Below are 22,100 nucleotides of genomic sequence, written 5' to 3'. Positions count from 1 at the left end.
ATATTCCTGCCAAACTCAATAGAACTCATTAATCAACAAAATCCTATCAAGCACATTTATATGTCAGAATGGCCCAGTCAAAGTCCAGATCTAAATACTGTTGGGAATCAATGGTAAGGTCTGAAAATTGCAGGTGAGCATTAGATCTATTTTACAAAAAAGAATGGGGAGAAACAAATCAGCTGTTGTGAAAATGTCGGGGTGTTCTCCTCACAATATGTAAGCGGTAACAGGCGCTTAAATTCCGTGACAAAGGGAAGGGGGAAGAAAGGAAAGGAAAAGGGGGAAAAAAACAAAAAAAAAACCCTTGGTATTTTATTCTATGTTGCATGCCTTTGTGTTTTGTGTTTATGATGTAAAGCACTTTGAAATGCCTTGTAGCTGAAATGTGCTGTACAAATAAAATTTGATGATGATGATGATGACTGGTATTTTTACTAATGTACTTCAAAATTGATAAATAGTGCAGCTCTTTCAATACTTACTTGAATGTCGTTATAAAAATGTCCAGAAGATGGAGCTAGATAACTAATTTAGATTTCTTATCTTTCTCTAGTCGCTCTTTAAACCTTTTTGTTCTTAATCTTAAACGTATTTCAGTACATTACTACAATTTATTTTTGTCGAAGACACGATAGTTTTATCAAAAAGCATGCAACTGAAGTAATAACAAAACATGTCAAATTAGCTGTTGGCAATATGATTGTGCTAGTAGAAAATAAAGAACTGAACTCAAACCTTCCTATAATTTGACTCAAGTTTTCATCAGTTTTTGAGAAATAGCATTTCTATATTTTGTTTTTTCTGTGTGAATTTTCATTAGTTTTCTTAAATGCTGTTTACAAACTATTGTCTATGTTCATTTTTACTTTTGTTTTACTGCCTATTTTGTATTTTAGATCAGATTGCTTTGAGGCCAGTTGGTCTGCCTGGATGTTTTTCTTTTTTCACAGCTGAAAATGTCTATGTCTGGGCCCAGAAATTGGCTCTTGTGCATAATTACACTTGGGTGTTTGTTTTAGAAAAAAACAGAGAGAGAGAAAGAGAGAGAGAGAGAGAGAGAGAGTGAGAGAGAGAGAGGAGCATTGAATCTATATTTATGTAGTTATTGCAGTGTCCTTCAGGGGGCAGTATAGCACCTCGCACCCTGTGGTGTTGTAAGCAGCGGCAGAAGAAGCTTGTTGTCAGTGGAGGGAATTTTGACACTTTTGTTAGCACAGAAATTATCGACGCGTTTTGGGAAAAGTGATATTTAGTCGACTGGTCTAGTTACAGAATAGTTCTAGTATCTTATCGACCCAGAACGAAAGGTACGTATGACCTTATATAGTTTTCTTAGATTTTCTATTATTATGTAAAGTAATAACAAGATTATGTAAGCAATCTCTGTAACCGAAAACAACTGAAAAATAAGGTTTTATGTGGGTACCGCGCGCGGTGGCGCAGGTGTCCACCGTACGACCCGCGGCCGTCAAAGGTTCGAATTCCGGACAGATGACCTGAGCCGCATGTCTCTCTGTTATTACCCATTTTCATCATGTCTGGCAACCGCTAAATAAAAGCCATCAGAGCTGGGAGACGCCATGAAGAGCCAGTGTTTGTAGTTAAAAATAACTATGTTGGCTACCTGCTTTATTCATTGATTCTATCCAGTGATGGAAGTGGTGGCCATGGCTTATTTCTCTTGGAAGACTGCAGTGATAAATCCTGTGCTAGATGTACAATCTCCTTTTCACAGTGACTCGTTTGTATACGCAGCAGCTGTGTTTTCATTTAACTAAGGATTTTAAAAAGTTAAATCTGTGCTTCTGACTCTCAATTTTTTAGACTTTCCCTTCCCCCCAAAACTATGAATACAGAAGGAACACCTCGAGGCTCATGGAGAGGTGGGAACAAGGGATGGAGAGGAGGAGGAAGCAGTGGAGGGAGAGGAGGAGGTGGGAATGGTTGGAGAGGAGGAGGTGGGAATGGGTGGAGAGGAAGAGGAAGCAGTGGATGGAGAGGACAGGGAGGATGGAGGAGGCCGTGGAGAGGAGGGTCAGCAGCAGCAGGAGGTGGAGGGAGCCGAGGAGATGGTGTTAGTGGAAATCCAGCTTTAAGCTCCCAGAGAGGTGAGCTCCATTATTATTTCTGTATCTAGCAAGAATGTAGCTTCATTTATTTCAAATCACCTCCAAAAAATTCATGTCACCATTTTTATTAGTTTATAACAAATCAAAAGTTCTTTCAGCTTCATCCAGACTGCTTTACTGTTGTCCACTCAGCCCCAATCCAGACTACTCTTGATGGACTGTGTCCATACAAAGGCTGGGCTCTGTATTTCACAGACGGTAAGTTCATATGTATTGTCATATATTCACAATACATATGTAGTGGTATTGTCAATACATATGTATTGTCAATAGTGACAATACACATGTCACTATTGGACATATGTAGCCTCATATTTTAACATAACTTGGTAAAATTTTAATGTTTTGGATGTTAATTATTTTTGCATTTTGTAAGGTATGAGAAGCCTTACATCGGCCTAATTTTATAATTTGTTCAGTTACAGAAGAAGACATTTTTCTGTGTTTGTGTAATGTTTTAATTTTAATCTCTGTGTGTTCAACGTTTTCTGCAGTGTCACCAAAAATGCTCTTTAACCCTTGTTTGTTTTCACTGTCACTGGTGTATCAAAAAACATATTTAAAATTATTTAGCAAACAAAGTTTAGCCTGGCAGAAATTAAGTAAAGCCTGGCTGTACACAACAAAAGTAAAATGTACTTATTTTGATAACATTTTCATTTTTTCCTGTTAAGGTTTCATAGAGAGCTCACCCAGTGTGGAGAAGATCAAAGTCTTTGAGAAGTATTTCATATCACAGATTCATCTGTATAATAAAGTCAGTACTGTGTTGGTATGTTTTGTGTTTTCTCAGTTAAAGGTGAGTAAAAGAGAACAGTTGTGTTTTTCTGTAGGATGAGATTGAGCGTCAGGGCAGCGTGCTGGTGGATTACACAGATTTAACTGGGAACAAAGCCGTGTGTGAAGCTCTCCCTGACATTGTGACAGACCTGCGGGAACAGCCAGACGTGATACTGAACTGTTTGGGTGTGGCCATTCATCAGGTAAACACAAAAAAGCCATTCTTACCATAAATCTATTTTAATTTGTGAAGTTAGTTTGCTTGGTGTTACATTTCCAGCTGAAGAGTGTGTGTGCTTTAGGTGTTGACTGCAGATTTGGAAAAACAAGCTGCAGAGCTCCAAGACGAGGAACTTCCTGTTGCTACACCAATCATCAATATTCCTCATATCAGTGTGAGGTACCGTCCGCCGTACAGAGCATGAAGTTCTTTCACTGTCCCAGCTGAGCCGTAGGTTCTCCTTCGCAGGCTGTATAACTATGAGCCGCTGACTCCACTGCGGACTCTGCGGGCCAGCGTGTTCGGCCGGATGGTGTGTGTGAGAGGAACCGTGGTCCGGGTGAGCAGCATCAGACCTCAGTGTACCAGGATGGCGTTCAAGTGCCAGACCTGCGCCAGCACTCTGACCCTACCACTGCAGCATGGGAAATATGCAACACCCACGAAGGTTTGAACACACACTTCAAAGTGATCTGGGTTGGTTTCACAAATTTGGTGACAAACTTTAAATGTTGACATAGTTCAATGCATGTTGACATAGTTCAATGCAGGGTGTCCTTAAAAAGTCTTGAATGCACAGATCTAACATTAAGGTCTTAAAATGTCTTAAATTGAAAGTAGAAAGTAATGGCCTTAAATAAGTCAATTACAGGTTCTACATTTTGTGGTGCCAGGACTATTTAATCTTGTATGTTATATGTAGTTTATTTTTTTGTCAGGCAAAGATTTGAGTTACACGCAGACATCTTCAGTATGTTGTGTGACTCGAGACAGTTGAGACTACCACCAGTTGCTAATAAATCTTTGCTAGCTAGTTGCTAATAAACCTTTGCTAGCTAATTTACTGCTGGCTACAACATTACTTGGGCTAAAACCCAAAGCACTAGTCATGAACATTAGTTAAATGCTAAAGCTCTTTTCCAGCATGCTATTTAGCTGAAGCTAATGCTAAACTGCTAAATTCAACTACGTTAATATCTACCACGGCTGTCTGTGTGAAGTATTCGTAACAGTCAATAACTAAAACTTCAACACAGATGTCAAAATTTATTCACAAAACAATGCTGCTTTATCTGGAAAAATTAAATTAGGGGAAGCCAAGTGTGCTAAACGTTTTCAAAGTTAGCAAAGCCACGAATGCGCTAAACAAAAATGCTTCACTGTTAAAGAATTGGCACTAAGCTTAACTCATTGAAGAATTCTTAGCAGTCGATAATCAAAACTTCAAAACAGGTGTCAAACTAAATGTAGATGACAGTTTTCAAACCTACATTCATTTATCTGGAAATTTTAATTTAGAGGAAGTGCTCTTACTGTTTTCATAGTCAGGAAATATGCTAATGCATTAAAATGAAAAATTAGCTCTGCTAATTTCAGATTAGTGAAAATGTACCCAACATTGTTTTTTTACCTATTTTATGTTATTTAAAGCACTAAGCAATTTTTATCATGACAGCATTCCTCTGAAAAAAGGCCTTTTGGCCCACAAAGATCATTCTATGTATATAAATATATTCCCTATCTGGTCACTAAAACAAATCACACAGTTTTGTTTGCTTTATCACGTAGTGTATCCAGCCTGGATGTCGTACTCGTTCCTTCATCCCTCTTCGAAGTTCTCCCTCCACAAAGACAGTAGACTGGCAAACCATCAAGTAAGGGCATAATAGAGATGAAAGCTTTTGGCTTTGGCCTACAGAGAATATAAGAGCTGCCGTAAATTCAAGCTTGGGACGTTGTGCAGTTAGATTTATGGGGTTATGAAGGATTATTTATTTATTTTTACATGCTGCTGCTTTCAGAAAATGTGGTCTTCAGATATTGCAAGTTCTACAGTTTTGTGACATAAATCTTTTTTCAATTTTAGATTTTTGTTATGTGTCTGTAATTTACTAGGAAATAGATTGTGCAAGGCTTTTGTAGCACAAATATTATTTAAAAAAAACTTAATAAAAATTTTAAAAACTGTTTAGAGCAGGGGTGTCAAACTCCAGTCCTCAAGGGCCGGTGTCCTGCAACTTTTAGAATAGAATAATTAGGTTTTAGCAAGGCTCTGGAGAACAAGGAGGAGGTAATTAAGCCATTTCATTCCAGTGTTTTGTACCTGTGGCACATCTAAAAACTGCAGGACAGTGGCCCTTGAGGACTGGAGTTTGACACCCCTAGAGGCCATATTACCTCCATATGAAAGGAAAAAGATTATGAAAGGCAGATCAAAAGTGAAAAAAGTGTTTGTTGAACTCTGTGAAACGTGTTTCTCTCGCCTGCTCAGGGTGCAGGAGTTGATGGGTGGCGAGCAGAGGGAGACAGGACGGATCCCTCGCACCGTGGAGTGTCACCTGACCTCTGACCTTTGCGACAGCTGCGTCCCAGGAGACGCAGTCACCGTTACGGGAATAGTCAGAGTCATCAATGATGGTGCGGACATACATATTAATATTTGGTCATGGTAACCGATGTTCCCTCAGCAGTGACAAATAAGACTAAAGATACCTCCCGTCCAATCAGATGTCTTCATCACATAGTTCAAACATCTGCTTTCTGACTGCAGGCAGCTCTAGAGGAAATAAAGATCAGTGCATGTTTCTCCTCTACATCGAAGCTACTTCAGTCTGCAACACCAAAGGTACTGGCAGGCATGTTTTTGAACTCTAAGAGTTCAGGACAAAGTTAATATGAGCTGTATATTCAGGTCAGCTGTCCAAATGTGGAAGTGAAGGGTCAGGAGGATCGAGGGAAGATCGTACTGGAGGAGAGGAGTTCAGTCTGAAGGAGCTCTACGCCATCCAGGAGATCCAGTCACAGCCAAACCTGCTGCGACTCATCGTGCAGTAAGTTTATCGCTGTCTGCAGTATGTTTGACTGTTTGTGCTTCTTGTTGTAAAATCATCAAAAGGTTCAAAATAATGATTTGTGTAAATCTTCACAGTCGGGTATGAAAAATATAGCGAGGAAAATCAAATAAAAAGTTCAAGGTGTTTTTATTGCTGCGTTTAGCGAATTGGACTATGATGGCATGCCACACCAAATCAGTGCCATAATTTCTAGATATTATATGATTACACAGATGAGCTAATAGAATGATTATAGGGATATGCTTTTTAGTTTTTGGACTTAGTAAGTCTTTTTGTTGAACACATGACATAATTGGATCTGTTTAATTGAACTGGATGAAATGTTTAACATGTCATTAATTCTAAAGTAAAATGAGTTCTTGCGATGGCCAAAATTGATGGATGTATCTGCAGTGAATTGAAAACTTCTGAATTTACACTCAGGACTGGGAAGTCTTCCAATTTAAATCTGGAAGAGTCTGTAATTTATCTGAATCATTGTAGAATTGTGCCGCACAGGCAGCAGGTTGCACTCTGTATCTTCATTGAGATTTTTTTTCCCTTTTTCAATCTTTCATCAATGCCTTTCTGGGGGAAATTACTTTTTTGGACAACTGTTCCTTTATGTTTGGATGCAGTCTAGTTGCACAGATTTTTAACCCTCTTAATGCATGCACTTCTCCGACTTCTTCCAGCTCTTTGTGTCCTGCCATCTTCGGCCATCTGGTGAGTTCAGACTGAAATTAGACTGATTTCTTAGAGCAATCAGACACGCTGCTCATATTCAGTGTTCATGCTGGTTTTCCTGTGCGTTGGCAGCTGGTGAAAGCTGCCCTGGCTTTGGCATTGTTTGGAGGCAGACAGAAACACACAGACAAGAGCAGCGTCCCGGTGAGAGGAGATCCTCACATCCTGGTGGTGGGAGACCCTGGACTGGGGAAGAGTCAGATGTTACAGGTAATACAGAGAAGCTGTCCCAATGAGCAATATATCAGTTAATATATCATGCATTGCATGATAGATTAAATTGAGCTCAGTGACTTTCATTCTGGTGATTAATAATTTTTGAAGGGTAATTGTGTTCATATTTCTTTTTATTGAAGGTTTCAGCTGTTTGTGGTTTATATTTCCGCTGCATGTATTGTTTTTGGTTGTTGAGTTAGTTTTTGATATTTAAAATATCTTAAGTGTTTATGTGAAGTGTTTTTGTGCAAAAAATTAAAGTTTATCGGTCTTTAAAAGGAGAAACTTGCGTTATTATGTCATTATCAATATATTCCTTGAAGGGGAAGTGTTATCCAAAATTGACTTTTTTGAGCTTGGCATCATGTCATACCCTTATTCCTTCATCAAAAACATACCTGGAGTTCTGCTTTGATTTTGGTCATGAACATTTGAAAAATCCTTGAATTTCCTGTGGCAACCATTCAGCCGTGCACAACGCTTGCGTGGACCTAGTTCCAACTTCGAGCATGAAGCCCTTCCAGCTCATTCAGCTCCTTCAGACTAGTCACCAGCAATTAGCAGACACCTACTGGAACTGTGCATCTGCTGAGCTCATTAAAGGATCTACTTCTGAGTAAAACATTGTTAAAGGGTTAATAGAGGAGCCATGTTGTGATGCCTTTAAAATTAAATAAACATATACTCAGCACCTTTGTAACAAGTTAACATAGTTACTTGATTGTGCTATAAATGGTACTATGTGACTGGAATACACAAAATACTGCGCCTTTATGAATGATCTCAAAACAACAAAATGTTTATTGCATTAATTTCTGGGACAATTCATCATCCAGTGAAAGTTTTACTGTGACAGGCCTGACCCTTTTGTGACAGTACCGATTGAGACGATTTAACTGTTCATATTCTTTTGCTTTATGTTCCTCCTCCAACAGGCAGTGTGTAATGTGGCTCCAAGGGGAATCTATGTATGCGGCAACAGCACCAGCACCACAGGTAAGCCTCTCTGTCCTTATACTTGAAAGAGGGTGTGCTTTGTTGGGGTTTTTTAAATTATGATTGCATCTTTTTTATACACTCTATGTTCTTTTGACTATGTTTAGATATATTCTAGTTCCAAAATGTAACATCTTGTGTTTACCTCCGAAGGACTAACAGTGAGTCTGTCCAGAGACTCTGGAACAGGAGATTATGCTCTGGAGGCAGGTGCTTTGGTGTTGGCTGACCAAGGTAGTCAAAGTATATGCATGTGAACTTTCCTTTGGGAAAGTTCATTTGAAATTCCCCCAAACTAACAGCGTTATTAATTTTCCATATTGATTTTTTTTTTCATTATTTTTTCACTGCTGGGTACAAACATCAATGTATTTGAAAATATGACTTAATTAAATAATTGTGCGGTTTAGCAGTGACAATTTCACCAATGGACTTTAGATAAGTTTATTTCAAGACTAATATTTGTGGAGGTTTTTAAGCAGACTGCTTGCATAAACGGATGTATTGCAAAAATGCGATTGTGAATTTAATAAATACATTCGAAGTGGATTTCAAATGATACAATTTGAAGTCCATGTTGCCTGTTGTTTTTTGGTACCTTTTGTGTCAGACTGACTTCCTGTTTTCCTGCTTCCTGTACTTCCAGGCCTTTGTTGCATTGATGAGTTTGACAAGCTGGGAAGCCAGCAGCAGGCTCTGCTGGAAGCCATGGAGCAACAGTCGGTGAGTCTGGCTAAGGCCGGCATCGTCTCCTCTCTGCCTGCTAGAACGTCTGTTGTTGCTGCTGCTAACCCCGTCGGAGGCCACTACAACAGAGGGAAGACTGTCTCTGAAAATCTAAAGTGAGTTTTCACCTCTAGTAACTTCCAGCTTCAGGAGGATGTTGGCTTTAATTTCCTTCTGGTGTGTCCATAGAATGGGCTCCGCCCTCCTTTCCCGCTTCGATGTTGTCTTCCTTCTTCTGGACATCCCAGATGAGTCACATGACCGCCGGCTGTCCGAGCACATCATGGCCAACAGGGCAGGGAAAGGCAGAACCAGCAGCGCCACGGTGACCAGAATAAGTAATGACCCAGCGACTTCCATCCTGCTGCAGCATGCAGCCATGCCACTGTCTGAGCGACTGCAGGTAAAACTGGTTCTGAACCCAGAAAACAGACAGTCCTGAATGAGAACATCTGGCCACCAAGTTGTAACGAAGCTCAGGTGCTCTAGGGGGAGGCAATGGAACAAAGACCTAAAAGTCCAGTTCTGAAAGGCTCCAAAAAAAGCTTAGTTGAAGGCTTTGGAGTGGCCTAGTCAAAAACTGGGCCTAAATATGATAGAGATGCAGCAACAAGACCTTAAACAGATTGCTAATGCTCAAACACCATTCAATGTAGTTGAACTAAAACAATTTTCTGAGGCCAAAATTTATCCACAGTGATTTAAAATACTCATTGCCAGCAATTATAAACACTTGTTGACTGTTTTTGCTCCCAAAATAGGCACAGCAGTTACAATTTAAATATATAACTATGTTTCCATTGCAGTTTTGCAAAATTAATTAATTTTGGTATAGCTAAATATACCACCTCACCTTAGTGCCAAAACTTTCTTTATCTTTTTTTTTTTTTCAAAATTGTCGTGTTTTCTATTAAGTGGCATTATTTTCGTAATGTCAAATTGTGTAATTCTATAGTCAATATAAATGCAGCTAATAATATTATCTGTTATGGCACAGGCTAGGTTTGAAATATCAGTGACCTTGTAGGGCAGATGATTGTCCCTTAGCAGTTTTACTTGCTCAAGCACTACAAGGGAATGCAGTGGAAATCACACCTTCTATCGAAGGTGCCTACAGTTTAAAATGTGAACTCTGTTTTATATTTAGACAAGCCTGTTTTACATTCTTTTAAAGTTTTCCTTTGCTCCAAGAAGATCTCATTTCAACATGTACTATTTACTATTTAAATCATGTTTCTGAGTTACAATCTTGCCCTGTTGACATGGCGATTTGTTTTCCTTCATTCTTATCCTAACTTCTCTGTTTATGTTCAACACAAGAGTATGATATAAGCTGGCACCAGAGTATCAGCTGACTGTAATGTTAGGATGAACTCTATCAGACTCTTTATCTCATAGTTAGCAACTCTAACACTAAACGTTAAAGTAGAGAGGTCTACTGAAACTGAAGCGTTCCTTGGCGTTTGCACAACCTGTTTTACTGATCCCACCTGTTGTCTCCAGTTTCCAGCAAATGAATTGGTCGATGTGATTCCAACATGCCTGTTGAGGAAGTACATCAGTTACGCCCGTCAGTATGTCCGACCCACGCTGTCTCCTGAAGCGGCAAAAACCCTTCAGGATTTCTACCTATCTCTGAGATCCCAATCACACTCGGCAGACGCCACGCCCATCACCACACGGCAGCTGGAGTCCTTAATCAGACTTACCGAGGTGGGTTGGTTTGGGCTGAGGTATTTAGTGAGTGCTGAAGGTCTGATCTTCTTTTCTGGTGACTGTTTGGTTTTCTCCAGGCAAGAGCCAAATTGGAGCTCAGAGAACTGGCGACACAAAGTGATGCTGAAGATGTGGTGGAGATAATGAAACACAGGTAACTCTGCAGCAATGTCAGCAAATGAAAAGAGACTTATTTGTATCTTACTGTTTCACCAAATTAATGAAGTTCCTCACTGTACTAACCCTAAACAGTGCTTTCCAAAAGTATTGATAGCCATTGAACCTTTTTTTATTGAGGTATCATACCACTGTAGGCCTGCCGCAATAAGCAATAAATCAATAAATTGAATGATAAATGAAAACAAACTCAATAATTTTCATGTGAATGATTTATTGTTTTTTCTTTCTTTTTTTCTATTCTAAACAAGGTAGTGTAAACATCTGCTTGTTTCTAGCGGTCAGGGCCTGTCTTGTTGTATTGTGTTCTGCGACGTAAACATCTTTTGTTTCCATTTGAAGTCTGGCTGACACATATTCAGACGGCCTGGGAAATCTGGACTTTGAACGTTCTCAGCTCGGCTCTGGCATGAGTCAGCGAGGCGCCGCAAAGCGACTGGTCAGCGCCCTCCACTCTCACGCTCAGAGGACCAATCAGAAGCAGTTCGACCTGCAGACGATTCGATCTGTAGCTGACAAAATGAACATAAAGGTAAAAACTCTTGACCCAAAAAAAGTTAAACATAGACATGCTCATCATTTGTATAATTATTATTGGGTGAGTAAAGTTAGAACATTCTCTACAATGCCAGTTCTAATAATAACTGTTGATTCCTTCCAGGTGATGGATTTTCAAGGTCTTTTGAGTTCCCTCAATGAACAGGGCTTCCTGCTTAAGAAAGGACCCAAGTTGTACCAACTTCAGACCATGTGATTGCTGAACACTCCTGCACAACACACTGTTTGTTGAGTTATTTCTAAAAATGCAAAAAATACAAGAAAACCTGTTTGAATAATATTCTTAAACGAGTAGAGGGAATGCTGACATCAGGAGAAAATAAGGGAGTAAATCCAGCCAAAAACCCCTAAAGTGCTTCTTTCTGGATGTCTACTGCTGCATTTGACAGAAATACTAGTAGCTATTGTTTACATACCAGCTAAAGTGCGTGAATATGCTAATTCTTTGCAGGCTTTATTTAATTTCACTATAATTGTTTTCAAAAATGAATGTTCTCTTTATGTAGATAAATGTGTAAAAAATGTAATACTACTGTTTGTGCAAATTCTGTTGTAAATGAATTATTCTTGTTTGTTTCTGTCGATCGTTTCATTAAAGTCTTATTTTAAAATGTGTTTTTAAATACTTTCATCTTTTAAAAATTGCTAATCTTATGGTTTACATATGTTCTTTACTAGAAATATTTTTATTTTGGAATCTTTATTTGTAAATATTAAGTCTATAGACGCATTATAATACAATCTCAGATTGAGCAGAATAAAGGAACTTTTTCTCAAACTATTTTGAAACCCATCTGTTTTACGGCATCTTGTCGTAAAACATAGGTGCCGTATGTATTTCCGGTAAGATGGCAGCCTTGCTGCCCTCGCAGGGTTGCCGTCAGGATCGGTAGCCCACGATGAGCACGCGAGGAAACGACACACGGGCAGCCGGTCAGTAATGCGAGTCTCTCGAAGATGATTACGACGTGTTTGACCCGGCTTTCCGCTTCACTGTTTCTCAAGGCAGCGAGCGTCCCTGAGCGCTGCCCGGGTGTGTGTCGGCTTGCGGCCCCAATATGGCGGCTCGGACAGCCACCTGCCACGGTGAGCGTGAGGCTCACACGGCCTCGGCTTAGTGGCTCGTGGCTCTTCAAACTCAAATGGATGGACTTCCGGGGTTCGCGCTCGAGCGTCCAGCGAGTGAAAACGTTTGGACTCACGGAGGGGTCCATGCTCGTGCACCGAAGAGGTCTTGAAAGGTCAGCGGCCGTTTTGAGACCGCTGTTCCTCCCCAGAGTTCGTGGACTTTGCAGCAGGAAGACAGAAGAGGCGTCTGACAGGTCCACAGTGCCGGGACAAGGACTGTTCAAATTCAAAGAACTGGTGAGTCCAAACGGGACAGAGGCAGCCATGGCTGTCCACCCTCCCACTTGTCAGAGGGCTGCAGCTTCCCACACGGACAGCAAGAACAGTTCAACCAAGGTCACTAAAAATGGAAAGGTGGCATAGTGATGCTAATATTATAGTTCTTGTATTTACTGTATTAATAATTTAATCAGGTACTATACTTGTAGAACAACAAAATATAGCGGACGTAAGTTTAGGCGTATATGCATCAGTTTATTTTCCCACAGCAGAAATAGACAGCATCATAATCCAATCCAATTTATTTATAAAGCACCAATTTACAACAACTGTTTTAAGTCAATCAAAACATGTATCCAATCACATACATTCAAACTGATCCTATCAAACACTACAGTAATTCATTATTCAGAGTAGTTTAAAAAGTTTTTCAGCTAATTGCATGGAGTCATGGCAGAATATTTGAACTAATCAGCATATTGGCAAAAATATGCTTTTAGAGAAACAACAATTTTTTTTGTTGTGAAAATATGACCCAGGATGTACTGAAAGTACAATTCTGAGAATCATGTTCCTTATGACAAGGTCTGGATTGTTCTCAGGGTTTGACAGTCTTTCTTGTTTTATTTAGCAACATTTCAAACCAAAAAGATTCAGTTTCGGCCAGAAGACCAGTGCAAGCCTGCTGTCTATGTGGAGTTTGCATGCACCCCCCTTCTGTTCATGGGTCACTCCAGATACTCCGGCTTCCTCCCACAGCACAAAAACAATTTCTTTCTCAGATTGTGTGGCTTCGTGATAAAACAATCTGTTGACCTGGATTGTTTTGGAGAACTTGACCTTGCTCGTAGCGTATATCTGTCGCCTTTCAGCCCAGATCATGTCTATTGTAAAAAGATCTCCAGATAGGCTTGACTTATAAACCACCCTTGAAACGCACTGAGTGCAGACTCCTCTCTGGAAGAGAATCCTCAGAAGAACTGCAGATCTGAAGCTGAATGTTCTGATCTCCTCATCATGACCTTTCAGAAAGAATTACGGACAACAGAGCAGATTTCATCCATCGAATTCTTCAGACCCCAGGTGTTGGAGTGGAAGTCATTCTGGTTTAGTCTACTGTTGTCCTTTTCATTGTTTTATTGATTATTTTAACATCTTCGTTTATCGATATTTGTTCACAACAGATTTTCTTTGACTGACTGCAGTGAGACATTTTAAAGTCACAATAATCTGGAAACTTGTGGAGCTTGATTCCTGTTTGACAGCCTGTCTCTGATCTTAAGCTAGATTTGAGATCAACAAACCCTTCGGTTTGTTGCTTAAAATTCTAGGTAAATCGAGAGTTCATGTTTCTGTAAAAAATGGGGTTAAAGGTCAGCTGCCACCAACATCTCATATGGTTTAACAGAACAATCTAAAGAAAAACTTATGAAAAATTTTGACTTTTCTCTTTGTAGGCAGAGCAGCAAATATTTTCAAGTGATAATTAGGAGGTGTGTCAATTGCAGTTTCACTTTAAAAATCCTGATCTGCTGATATCAATGTCTTGAATTATTTTTTTGTCCGAGAAGTTGCTAAATTAAGCACAATAGCGTCTGATTAATAGACCTTTGCAGAGGTAGATCAGTTTCATAGGCAGACAAAGACTTCTGTCAGTTAGGTTGTGTTTTTGGTCTTGTATGAAGGTGGGCCAAGTACTGTCTCCCCTTCACATGCATGTCAAATGTGCTGAGTCTGAACTTTTTACTCTGCGTTTTAACAGTCCACTGGTAGTTCTACTGACGTTAAAGTTTTTAGTTTTCAGCAGTTATATTTCGTGTTTGTGACATTAACTTGCCCCTTTAAACATCTTTTCCTCACGTTAAAACAACCTTGATTTTAAAAAAAATAATAATTTTAAACTGTGTAACAGAAAATGATAAAGATGATCTGTTCCCTCCACAACCCATGGATAAGTCACCATAGATAAGCGGACAGATGAGATTTGCTCCAGGAAGAACTTTGATCTTTTTTTTCGTTTGTTTTTGTTAACTTCCATCTGTAACCTGTTTGTCACCTCTTCCTCTCTCTACAGTATGAGAACCCGTGGACGGTCCCCAACCTGCTGTGTGTGTGTCGGATTCTGCTGGCTCCATATCTGGGTTATCTGATCACCCAGCAGCATTTTGACCTCAGCCTGGTTCTGTTTACTTTGGCAGGAGCCACTGACCTGGTAACACTCTCAGCTTTTCATAGTTTGTCTTTTTACTCATTTGTCTCATTTATGCCAATTGCTGGTTTTTGACTATTTTTGTCGTACTTTAATGTTTCAGTTCAATTAGAAAATATTTCATTTATCCCAAAGGAAAATTAAATATTAATTCAAATCATTCAAGTTAATTCAGAGAGTCTTTGTGGGTGGTGATGCTTTGGGCAGGAAGGATTTCCAGTAGCAGCCAGTCTCGCTAAATAAGTCTTTCCTGAAGGTTGTTACTGTATGATAACCTCATGGCCGTTACAAAATGATAACAGCTCAATATTCAGGAAGCAGAGATGATATTCAACACCAACATGTCCTAGATGACATCATCAGTTGTTAGCTAGCTATGCTAATCTGTCCCTGAAGGAAGTACACAAATCCATTCAGTAGTTTTGAAGTTTTGGCAACTGGGAGTTTTCACCAGTCATCTCAGCTTTTCATCTTAATGTTTTCTGTGTTTCATCCAATCACTGCAACTCGGCTGAATTCTTGGCTTCTTTCTGATTTGACTTCCTGTTTTATGACATCTTTAAAGTTGAAAGTGTGTGTGATGCTACACAGTAACATTTGCCCTGTTTTTTTCTTTTTCAAACATTTTCAGTTATATTGCAGGATTTTCTTATTCTTCTATTTCTTATAAGCCATTCCAACTTTTTAATCAGTTGTCAAGATGCAACGAATTTTTCCAAGCCGTCTTTAAACGCATCATGACCGTACACATACCGACTGGTTTCACTTGTGGAGTGGTGCTGCATACAATTACTGTTAGCTAAATAATAATTAGTTAATCCATGTCAGTTTGTCATAATGAGCCTGTAACAGGAATAGTAAGGTTGTTGCCTATTTTACATTGCTTGCTAGTTTGTTAATGTTGAGAATTAATTTCTGCACAGAAGTTACGCTACTTGTTGCTTTCCATGTTTTTAAAATAAATCTTTGTCACAATAGAGCAGAGTTGGAGAGGAGACATTAGACCAGATGCAGCAGCAGGACAGTGAAGCTGGTAGGGAGGGTGAAAGAGAGAAAGAATCATTTCAGTTTGTTTTTTTTTAAAGACCACATTATGACAAAATAAAGCTTAAAGAATTAGCAAATTTTTGAAAAAAGTGCTGCAAAATCAGTCCTTCTCGGTTACAATAATCACACACAAAAAACATCACAACATCATGGAGGGACTGACTAAATCTCATTTGTTTACTGTTGCTGCTTCTCTTTAAATCTCTGTTACTATCTCAAAATAAAAATTAAGAACAAAAGCCCTTCCAGCTCCACACCATCCAAAACCAGAGAGAATAAACGTCCAACAACAGGGATGAGAAAAGTAGAAAAAGAAGAATTAACCCCCCAAAAAAGTGAATTCAGGTCTAATTACTGCCAGGAGTTGTGATGAAGAAATCATTCAAACAGAACCCGTCTGACAACATGCAGTGTGTAGATTTGTTTGGCCAGTCAGAACCCTGAAGTCTGTCTCCGTGTCCCCTCTTTGTCCTCTTGTCTCCTCCAGCTGGACGGCTTCATTGCCAGAACGTGGCCCACTCAGAAGTCGGCCCTGGGCAGCGCTCTGGATCCGCTGGCCGACAAGATCCTCATCAGTGTTTTATATGTGAGTCTCACCTACGCCGAACTTATCCCAGGTATTACAGCCAGCGGGCCTCGGCTCTGCTCTCTGTCTCACGCTGTCATTCACTAACAGTCCATGAATCTGTGTGAGAGCCGCAGCAAATCTAACCGGCTGTGTTTTGTTTCAGCTCCGCTGACAGCTCTCGTGATTTTTCGAGACATTGGTTTGATAGCCGCCGTCTTCTGGGTCAGATACAAGACTGTTCCTCCACCGGTGAGAACCGCTGAGAACAGGAGGGCTGGTTCTGGCAAACTGTTCTGTCAAACGCTCCTGTGCTTTTCTGTCACTGTTCATATGGAAAATCAACAGTTTCAGCTAGTTTGAATTATACTGATTGATGTACTTACTTTTGATGTGTATTAGAACCATTGTAGACAAAAAAAGAGTATATTTACACCAATAAAACTTTTGAGAATGATCTCAGACATTTTCTAGAAAATATTGGGAAATTTCAGAGCTCCAAATGTCTAAATAAAAAGACAAAACTTCAGACATTTTCAAGAAAGTAAATTTCTGAGTTTCCAAAGTCAAATTTGCTAGAAAAAAAAAATGAAATGTTGATATTAAACTCAGAAAACTTCTAGAAAAAGCAAAGAAAATTCTAAGTTTTAAAACTCAAAAACTTCCTAGAAAGGCTTCAATTTTGAGAATAATTTCAGAAGTGATCTAGAAAAATTGTGGAAATTTTGACTTTTGAGATTAATCTCAAAATTGTACTTTTTGTAGGTTTTCAACTTTTCAAACTTCAAAATGTCCTTTTTTGTTTGTTTAGAAAATACTCCGATGAATTTCAAAATATGAGTTTTTTTTACTCCCTTTTTTTTTCATCTCCAATGGCCCTTACACGCCTTATACTTTTTTTTCTCTTGTGTTGTCCAGGTGACCCTCAGTAAGTTTTTTAACCCTTGCTACACTACAGCCCAGCTGAAACCCACACTCTTCAGTAAGGTGAGAGCTACTGTTAAACCTTTCTATCTGAGAAAAAACACCATGAGCTCCATTAACTCTGAAACTGTGTTCACTCTGTTTTCCTTCTTGTTTACGGAAAGCTAAAAATGTTGCTGAATCTGGAACAAATATTTCATTTCTTCTTCATAAAGATGACCTTGACTGAAAATGTGTATAACTGTTTGTTCAGGTGAACACGGCCATCCAGCTGTTCCTGGTTGCCACCTCTCTGGCTGCTCCAGTCTTCCACTATACAGACAGCGTCCTGCTGCAGTGTTTATGGTAAACAATTTTTATCCTCTCCTCCCTTTTTTCTACTAAAACCAGCAACAAATGAGCAGAAACAACTCGTTCTGTGGCGGGCTCAAATAATCAAATCACTTTGACTCAGACCAAATAGGGAGCTGGAAAAAAAATCTAAATTACTGTAAGCATTTATGTTACATAGTAGCATATACTTTTAAATAAGTATTATTTTTCTCAGAACCACAAACGTTTAAACTTTCCTCTTGAAGCTGATATCTTCTGATATGTTCTGTATTATTTTGAAAATTTTAATAACATAATTTTTAGAATATTGCAGGACCTGATCTTAATCAATTTGATGCGGCATCATGCGTCTTCATGATGTCTGGAACTGTGCAGATGTTCCCAGATGTTCATTGAGTTTTTTTGTGGGTCTTAAGTGGCAAATGTCGCCACACCACATAAATACAGAGGCAAAAATATAAAAATAATGACTATTATGGAGAGAACTGAGAACTATTTTTGGTTGGTGCTGTAGAGATTCAGGCTGATTTGGAGTAAAATATAATTAAGGTTGCAGCTTTGTGGGGGAAGTAATTTAATTTAAGTTTATTCAGTATCAAAATGTTGTTGTTTTTTCCATAAAAAAAAATCTAACATTTTGTTTCCCACTTCAATCTATAACAATGTTTTTTTTCTGGCACTACCACTAGGGGCAGTAGTGTACCAGGTATAACAGGCGTTTATTAATGAATCCTCTATCATTTGAGCTTTTGATTTGAAAAACTAATGTAGCCAAACGAAAACTGTCATGTCAAGTGAAACTATCTGCTTTCTGATTCTGCAGGTATATTACAGCTGTGACCACAACAGCATCAGGCTACAGCTACTGGCATTACGGCCGCAAGACTGTTAAGGTGTTGAACACCAGATCTCCATGACGATGCCTCCCCCCGGGATCCGGCCCCCCCTCCCCCTCCCTCCCGGGATGCAGCCCCCCCACACCCCCCCCCGCCTCCCCCCGGACGCCTGTAGGAATGAAAAGAAAACAGAAGAAGCTTCTGCAGGGGGACGCTCATCAGACACAGCGAATGTAGAACAGACGGGCAGATGAACGGTCGCCAGGAGCTCTGAAGACAAGTAGCTGTGACAAGCCTTCATGGGTCACCATGGCGATGACGCATGCAGGGGGAAAACAAGTGAAGCCGCAGATGGTTTCATCGCAGAGATCCTGAGACGGCAGCTCTGCCAGCAGGCGCGTCCAGAGCCGCGTGCATAGAGGAGAAAAAAACTGCAAACATAAATAAAAATATTTCCTCCACCCACGTCAGAAGCCGCACACAGCAACCTCAAGCCCAGAGCTGCCAGGTTCTTCTTCCTGATTTTATTTCTTAGTCAGATGCAACGTCCACTGAATCAGAGTCTCATCAACCTGAATTTTTGTAAGCCGATGATTTCTGATTAAACAAAACACATAGAAAATCTGCTTTGGTGAGTCTGTCATTTGATTGGATGAGCAAAACCCAAGTTTAATCTGCCAAGACAGAAATCTGACGTCTGATCCATTCAGTGGAGTTTCAAACAAAATCCATGAAAAGCAAAGACGTCCCAGCATGGGTTCCCAAGCTGCTGGGTCACGATAAACCCAAATGAGCTCGATTACAGCCTGTAGTATTTACTGGTTACATTTTAATTTAATCGACTTCTTGTTTTAAAGGAGCACAACAGTGTAAAATTAACTTTTAGACCTTTACATCATGTTTCTATTACTTCATCCAAAAGACACCTGCAGTCCTGATTTGATTATTTGATCCATGTGAGAAATCCTTTAATTCAGCTATAGTGGGACCTGGCTGCGCCTTCAAGGCCCCTTCAGACTAGCCAGCAGAAATAAGCTAACATCTGATAAAACAATGCATTTGCTGAGCTCATAAAATGAACTACTTCTAAACACTGGTAAAAATGTTAAAGTGTTAATGGAGCGACGTGATTATGTACTGAAGGCAGAGCTTCAGAAAGAGCAGGAGTTTCTTAGAGAAAGGCCCAATTTCAAGGTAACAGTTACATGATTGTTGATTGTGCTATAAAATCACTGTCTGGAAAACACAATACTGCCCCTTTGGAAGTTTTATCATTTTAAATTAAAAAACATAATTCACTGTTTTGGGGAGAGCCAGAAGTTTTATCTTGTGATTAATGGTGTAAATGTTTGCTTCTTAATGAGGTTTTTAATCTGATTTGTTTTTAATTTAGTAAGTTGTAGGTAAATCATGTTAGATCTCAGCCGGTCTGGAAATGAAAAATCTGGAGTGCAGCTTATTTCCCTGCTTGGTGCTGGAGTCATTGGGCTACAGGGATCTCTTTTGTTTCGTTTTTTGTAAACACGCCTCCTCTAGTGCTTCCTATCAAGCCCTCTGGGACACTTGGGAAGTCTGAACTGAGGATGTGCCACCTTTTCAATTTGCTCTGGTGTTTTTTCCCCCCAGCATTTGCCTGCACCAGCAGTGCCTGCAGCTGTGCACACTGTGCCTACCTTTAGATTTTTCTATAAGTAAAAGAAAAATATATATGTTTGATTTTTTACTATCTAACAATCCTTGCTATAAGTCATTTTTTTTCTCTAACTCTTTATGGCTGATAACCACCATATAACAAACAATCACAAACCGCCTAACCTGAAATTGCCCCCGAGATATTACATCTTAGTATATGATGCAATATCTGATTAAATGAAAATATTACTCTCTTAATACAAAATTGTGGAGGAAACATGTATTTTGTGTCAGAATGTCTTGTATGTAGCAGATCTGTGTGAGTCTATGGAGGTGGGCACATATTGGTTCGAAGCTTAAATGTTATTGGTCAGATTACTTTTGTTGATTTGCGTGATGCTCTTTCTTTAAGCTAAATATGATGTTGCAAAGACCTCCTCCCACATTGCAGACCGACCTGTCCCGGTCACATCTGCCAAACCTCTGGTATGGCAAATTGGATGTCAACCAGACTCGGGCCAGATCTGGCAGTGATGGCCCGGTTCACATGAAGCATGCCACACCTGGACCAGTGACGGTATGCCATACCTGGTTTCTATCCCAAATGCGGGCCAGTTACAGAAGTAGTCATGTCACTATGCGGTTACTCTGTGTTAAAGATGCAGCTCAGTCACCTGGTTGACTGACAATTCTTGCTGAGCGTCGCACTAAGACTGCAGGAGGGTTAAACAATTAAATGTAGTTGAAACTTTGCCAAAGAAACAACAAGTCTAGCAAACATTGTTGCTTCAATTGCTCCATTCCAACATCTGCATATAAAAGCTGATTAAATCCACTGTGCTTGTGGGCCAAGCGCATTATGCACATGTGGCTGTATTTGTGAGGTTTAGGTTTGTGCTGGTTTTGTGCCTCATGCACATGATGTGGTTGTGCTTGTGTGGGTCAAGTGCACCCTCTGATAATATCCTGCAGGCGGCGCTCCTGGTCAGAACCATGTAGATACAGCAGCATGAAAGAAAGGTTGTGGTTTTTTTTTATTCACCCACACACTTAAACAGGGAGTTGAAGGTTTGGTACAACTTGCCTTTATTCAGCCCCCACTGTATTAATGCGGCAGAACCACCTTTCACTGCAGATGCAGCTGGAAGTCTATCAGTTGGTCTCTTCCAGCTTTTGCCTGTTCTTTCGCTCAGAATAGCCTAAGCTCAATCAGACTGGTGATCTGTGAACAGACTTTATCTATGTTTGTCATCCAATTGTCATGTGGCTTTTGAGCAAACTTTTAAAATGTTGCAAAACAGTAAAGCGAATAATTCATGTTTTCATCTATTGATTTAGAACAATCGACCAGGCTAAGCAACATGTACATTTATGTCAACTGCTGACGAAAGCAATGCTCTAATAAACAATAAAAAGTAGAGGTTGGAAACTAGCATGGACCACACATCTCATAAAAATGGAGAGAATCCTCTCCTCCATTTCTAGTCCAAGCCCGAGGGACTAGAAATGTCCCAGAGGAACTTTAGTTTCTCTGGTAAGGTACAGACCCAACAGTGGACGATAAAGTTTGCTACATCAGAACTTATTGGGCAAACATGTTTTCATCTCCCTTTAGTAGAAATAGTAGAAATAGGTATACTGCAATGGAAACACCTTTTTCACATCATACCAGTTGTGATTTACAGCTGAATGTTGGAGGATGATGATAGCAAGGCCTGTTTTTTTAAGGACTTATTGCTTGAACAAACTTACTCAAGTGTGATTTTAATTGCGTTTCTTAGTTTTTGGAAACACAGCAATTGCAAAATTGTGTTTTTTCAACATTCAGCATAATATCAGCAAAGTATTTCATACATTTATAATGGAATAACAACTACCGATATTTAATTAAGTCTTGCCACAGATTGTAAATTAGACTTAGGCCTGAACTATGGGACCTTTGAACTCAGGGCTTTCAATTAAGTCCACCTCTGTCCTCACAAGTTCTGACCATCCTTCCTCTCCCTACACAAGTAAACAATCCCATTTAAAGCACTTCAGAAACTGAAAGTTGCAATTTCAGAAATGAAGACACACCTATTACTGAGATCACTGTTATCCAGCCT

At 39.6% G+C, this 22,100-nt stretch overlaps 2 protein-coding genes across 2 annotated transcripts; both read left to right on the top strand.

Moving 5' to 3' along the window:
• The first annotated feature begins 1,176 nt into the window (after positions 1-1,176).
• mcm8 (minichromosome maintenance 8 homologous recombination repair factor) lies at positions 1,177-11,694 on the top strand. Its single transcript, XM_055023404.1, has 21 exons — positions 1,177-1,310; positions 1,828-2,111; positions 2,265-2,330; positions 2,807-2,889; positions 2,966-3,115; positions 3,215-3,312; positions 3,382-3,580; positions 4,702-4,787; positions 5,405-5,550; positions 5,684-5,758; positions 5,825-5,963; positions 6,662-6,692; positions 6,786-6,923; positions 7,865-7,925; positions 8,079-8,159; positions 8,572-8,767; positions 8,841-9,054; positions 10,155-10,364; positions 10,445-10,521; positions 10,887-11,076; positions 11,206-11,694. Exons 2-21 carry the CDS (start codon positions 1,850-1,852, stop codon positions 11,296-11,298), a joined length of 2,595 nt encoding a protein of 864 aa, XP_054879379.1. The 5' UTR covers positions 1,177-1,310; positions 1,828-1,849; the 3' UTR covers positions 11,299-11,694.
• Positions 11,695-11,939: 245 nt separating this feature from the next.
• crls1 (cardiolipin synthase 1) lies at positions 11,940-18,989 on the top strand. The gene is made up of 7 exons (XM_055023405.1): positions 11,940-12,467; positions 14,524-14,661; positions 16,193-16,322; positions 16,437-16,522; positions 17,189-17,257; positions 17,448-17,539; positions 18,351-18,989. Exons 1-7 carry the CDS (start codon positions 12,060-12,062, stop codon positions 18,442-18,444), a joined length of 1,017 nt encoding a protein of 338 aa, XP_054879380.1. The 5' UTR covers positions 11,940-12,059; the 3' UTR covers positions 18,445-18,989.
• Positions 18,990-22,100: the final 3,111 nt, after the last annotated feature.

Source organism: Poeciliopsis prolifica, unplaced genomic scaffold (assembly GCF_027474105.1).
Source record: "Poeciliopsis prolifica strain line A6 unplaced genomic scaffold, Auburn_PproV2 SCAFFOLD099, whole genome shotgun sequence".
NCBI lineage: Eukaryota > Metazoa > Chordata > Actinopteri > Cyprinodontiformes > Poeciliidae > Poeciliopsis > Poeciliopsis prolifica.
The sequence above is the reverse complement of the archived record's forward strand: the minus strand, read 5'-3'. Positions and strand labels throughout refer to the sequence as shown.

Excerpts from the sequence above, each read along its gene's own strand:
- crls1 (XM_055023405.1), top strand. The coding sequence starts at position 12,060 with ATGATTACGACGTGTTTGACCCGGCTTTCCGCTTCACTGTTTCTCAAG. Across the intron at positions 14,662-16,192 it reads TGGCAGGAGCCACTGACCTG|CTGGACGGCTTCATTGCCAG; the intron begins GTAACACTCTCA and ends TGTCTCCTCCAG. Across the intron at positions 16,523-17,188 it reads ACAAGACTGTTCCTCCACCG|GTGACCCTCAGTAAGTTTTT; the intron begins GTGAGAACCGCT and ends TGTGTTGTCCAG.
- mcm8 (XM_055023404.1), top strand. The coding sequence starts at position 1,850 with ATGAATACAGAAGGAACACCTCGAGGCTCATGGAGAGGTGGGAACAAG. Across the intron at positions 5,759-5,824 it reads TTCAGTCTGCAACACCAAAG|GTCAGCTGTCCAAATGTGGA; the intron begins GTACTGGCAGGC and ends CTGTATATTCAG. Across the intron at positions 7,926-8,078 it reads CAACAGCACCAGCACCACAG|GACTAACAGTGAGTCTGTCC; the intron begins GTAAGCCTCTCT and ends TTACCTCCGAAG.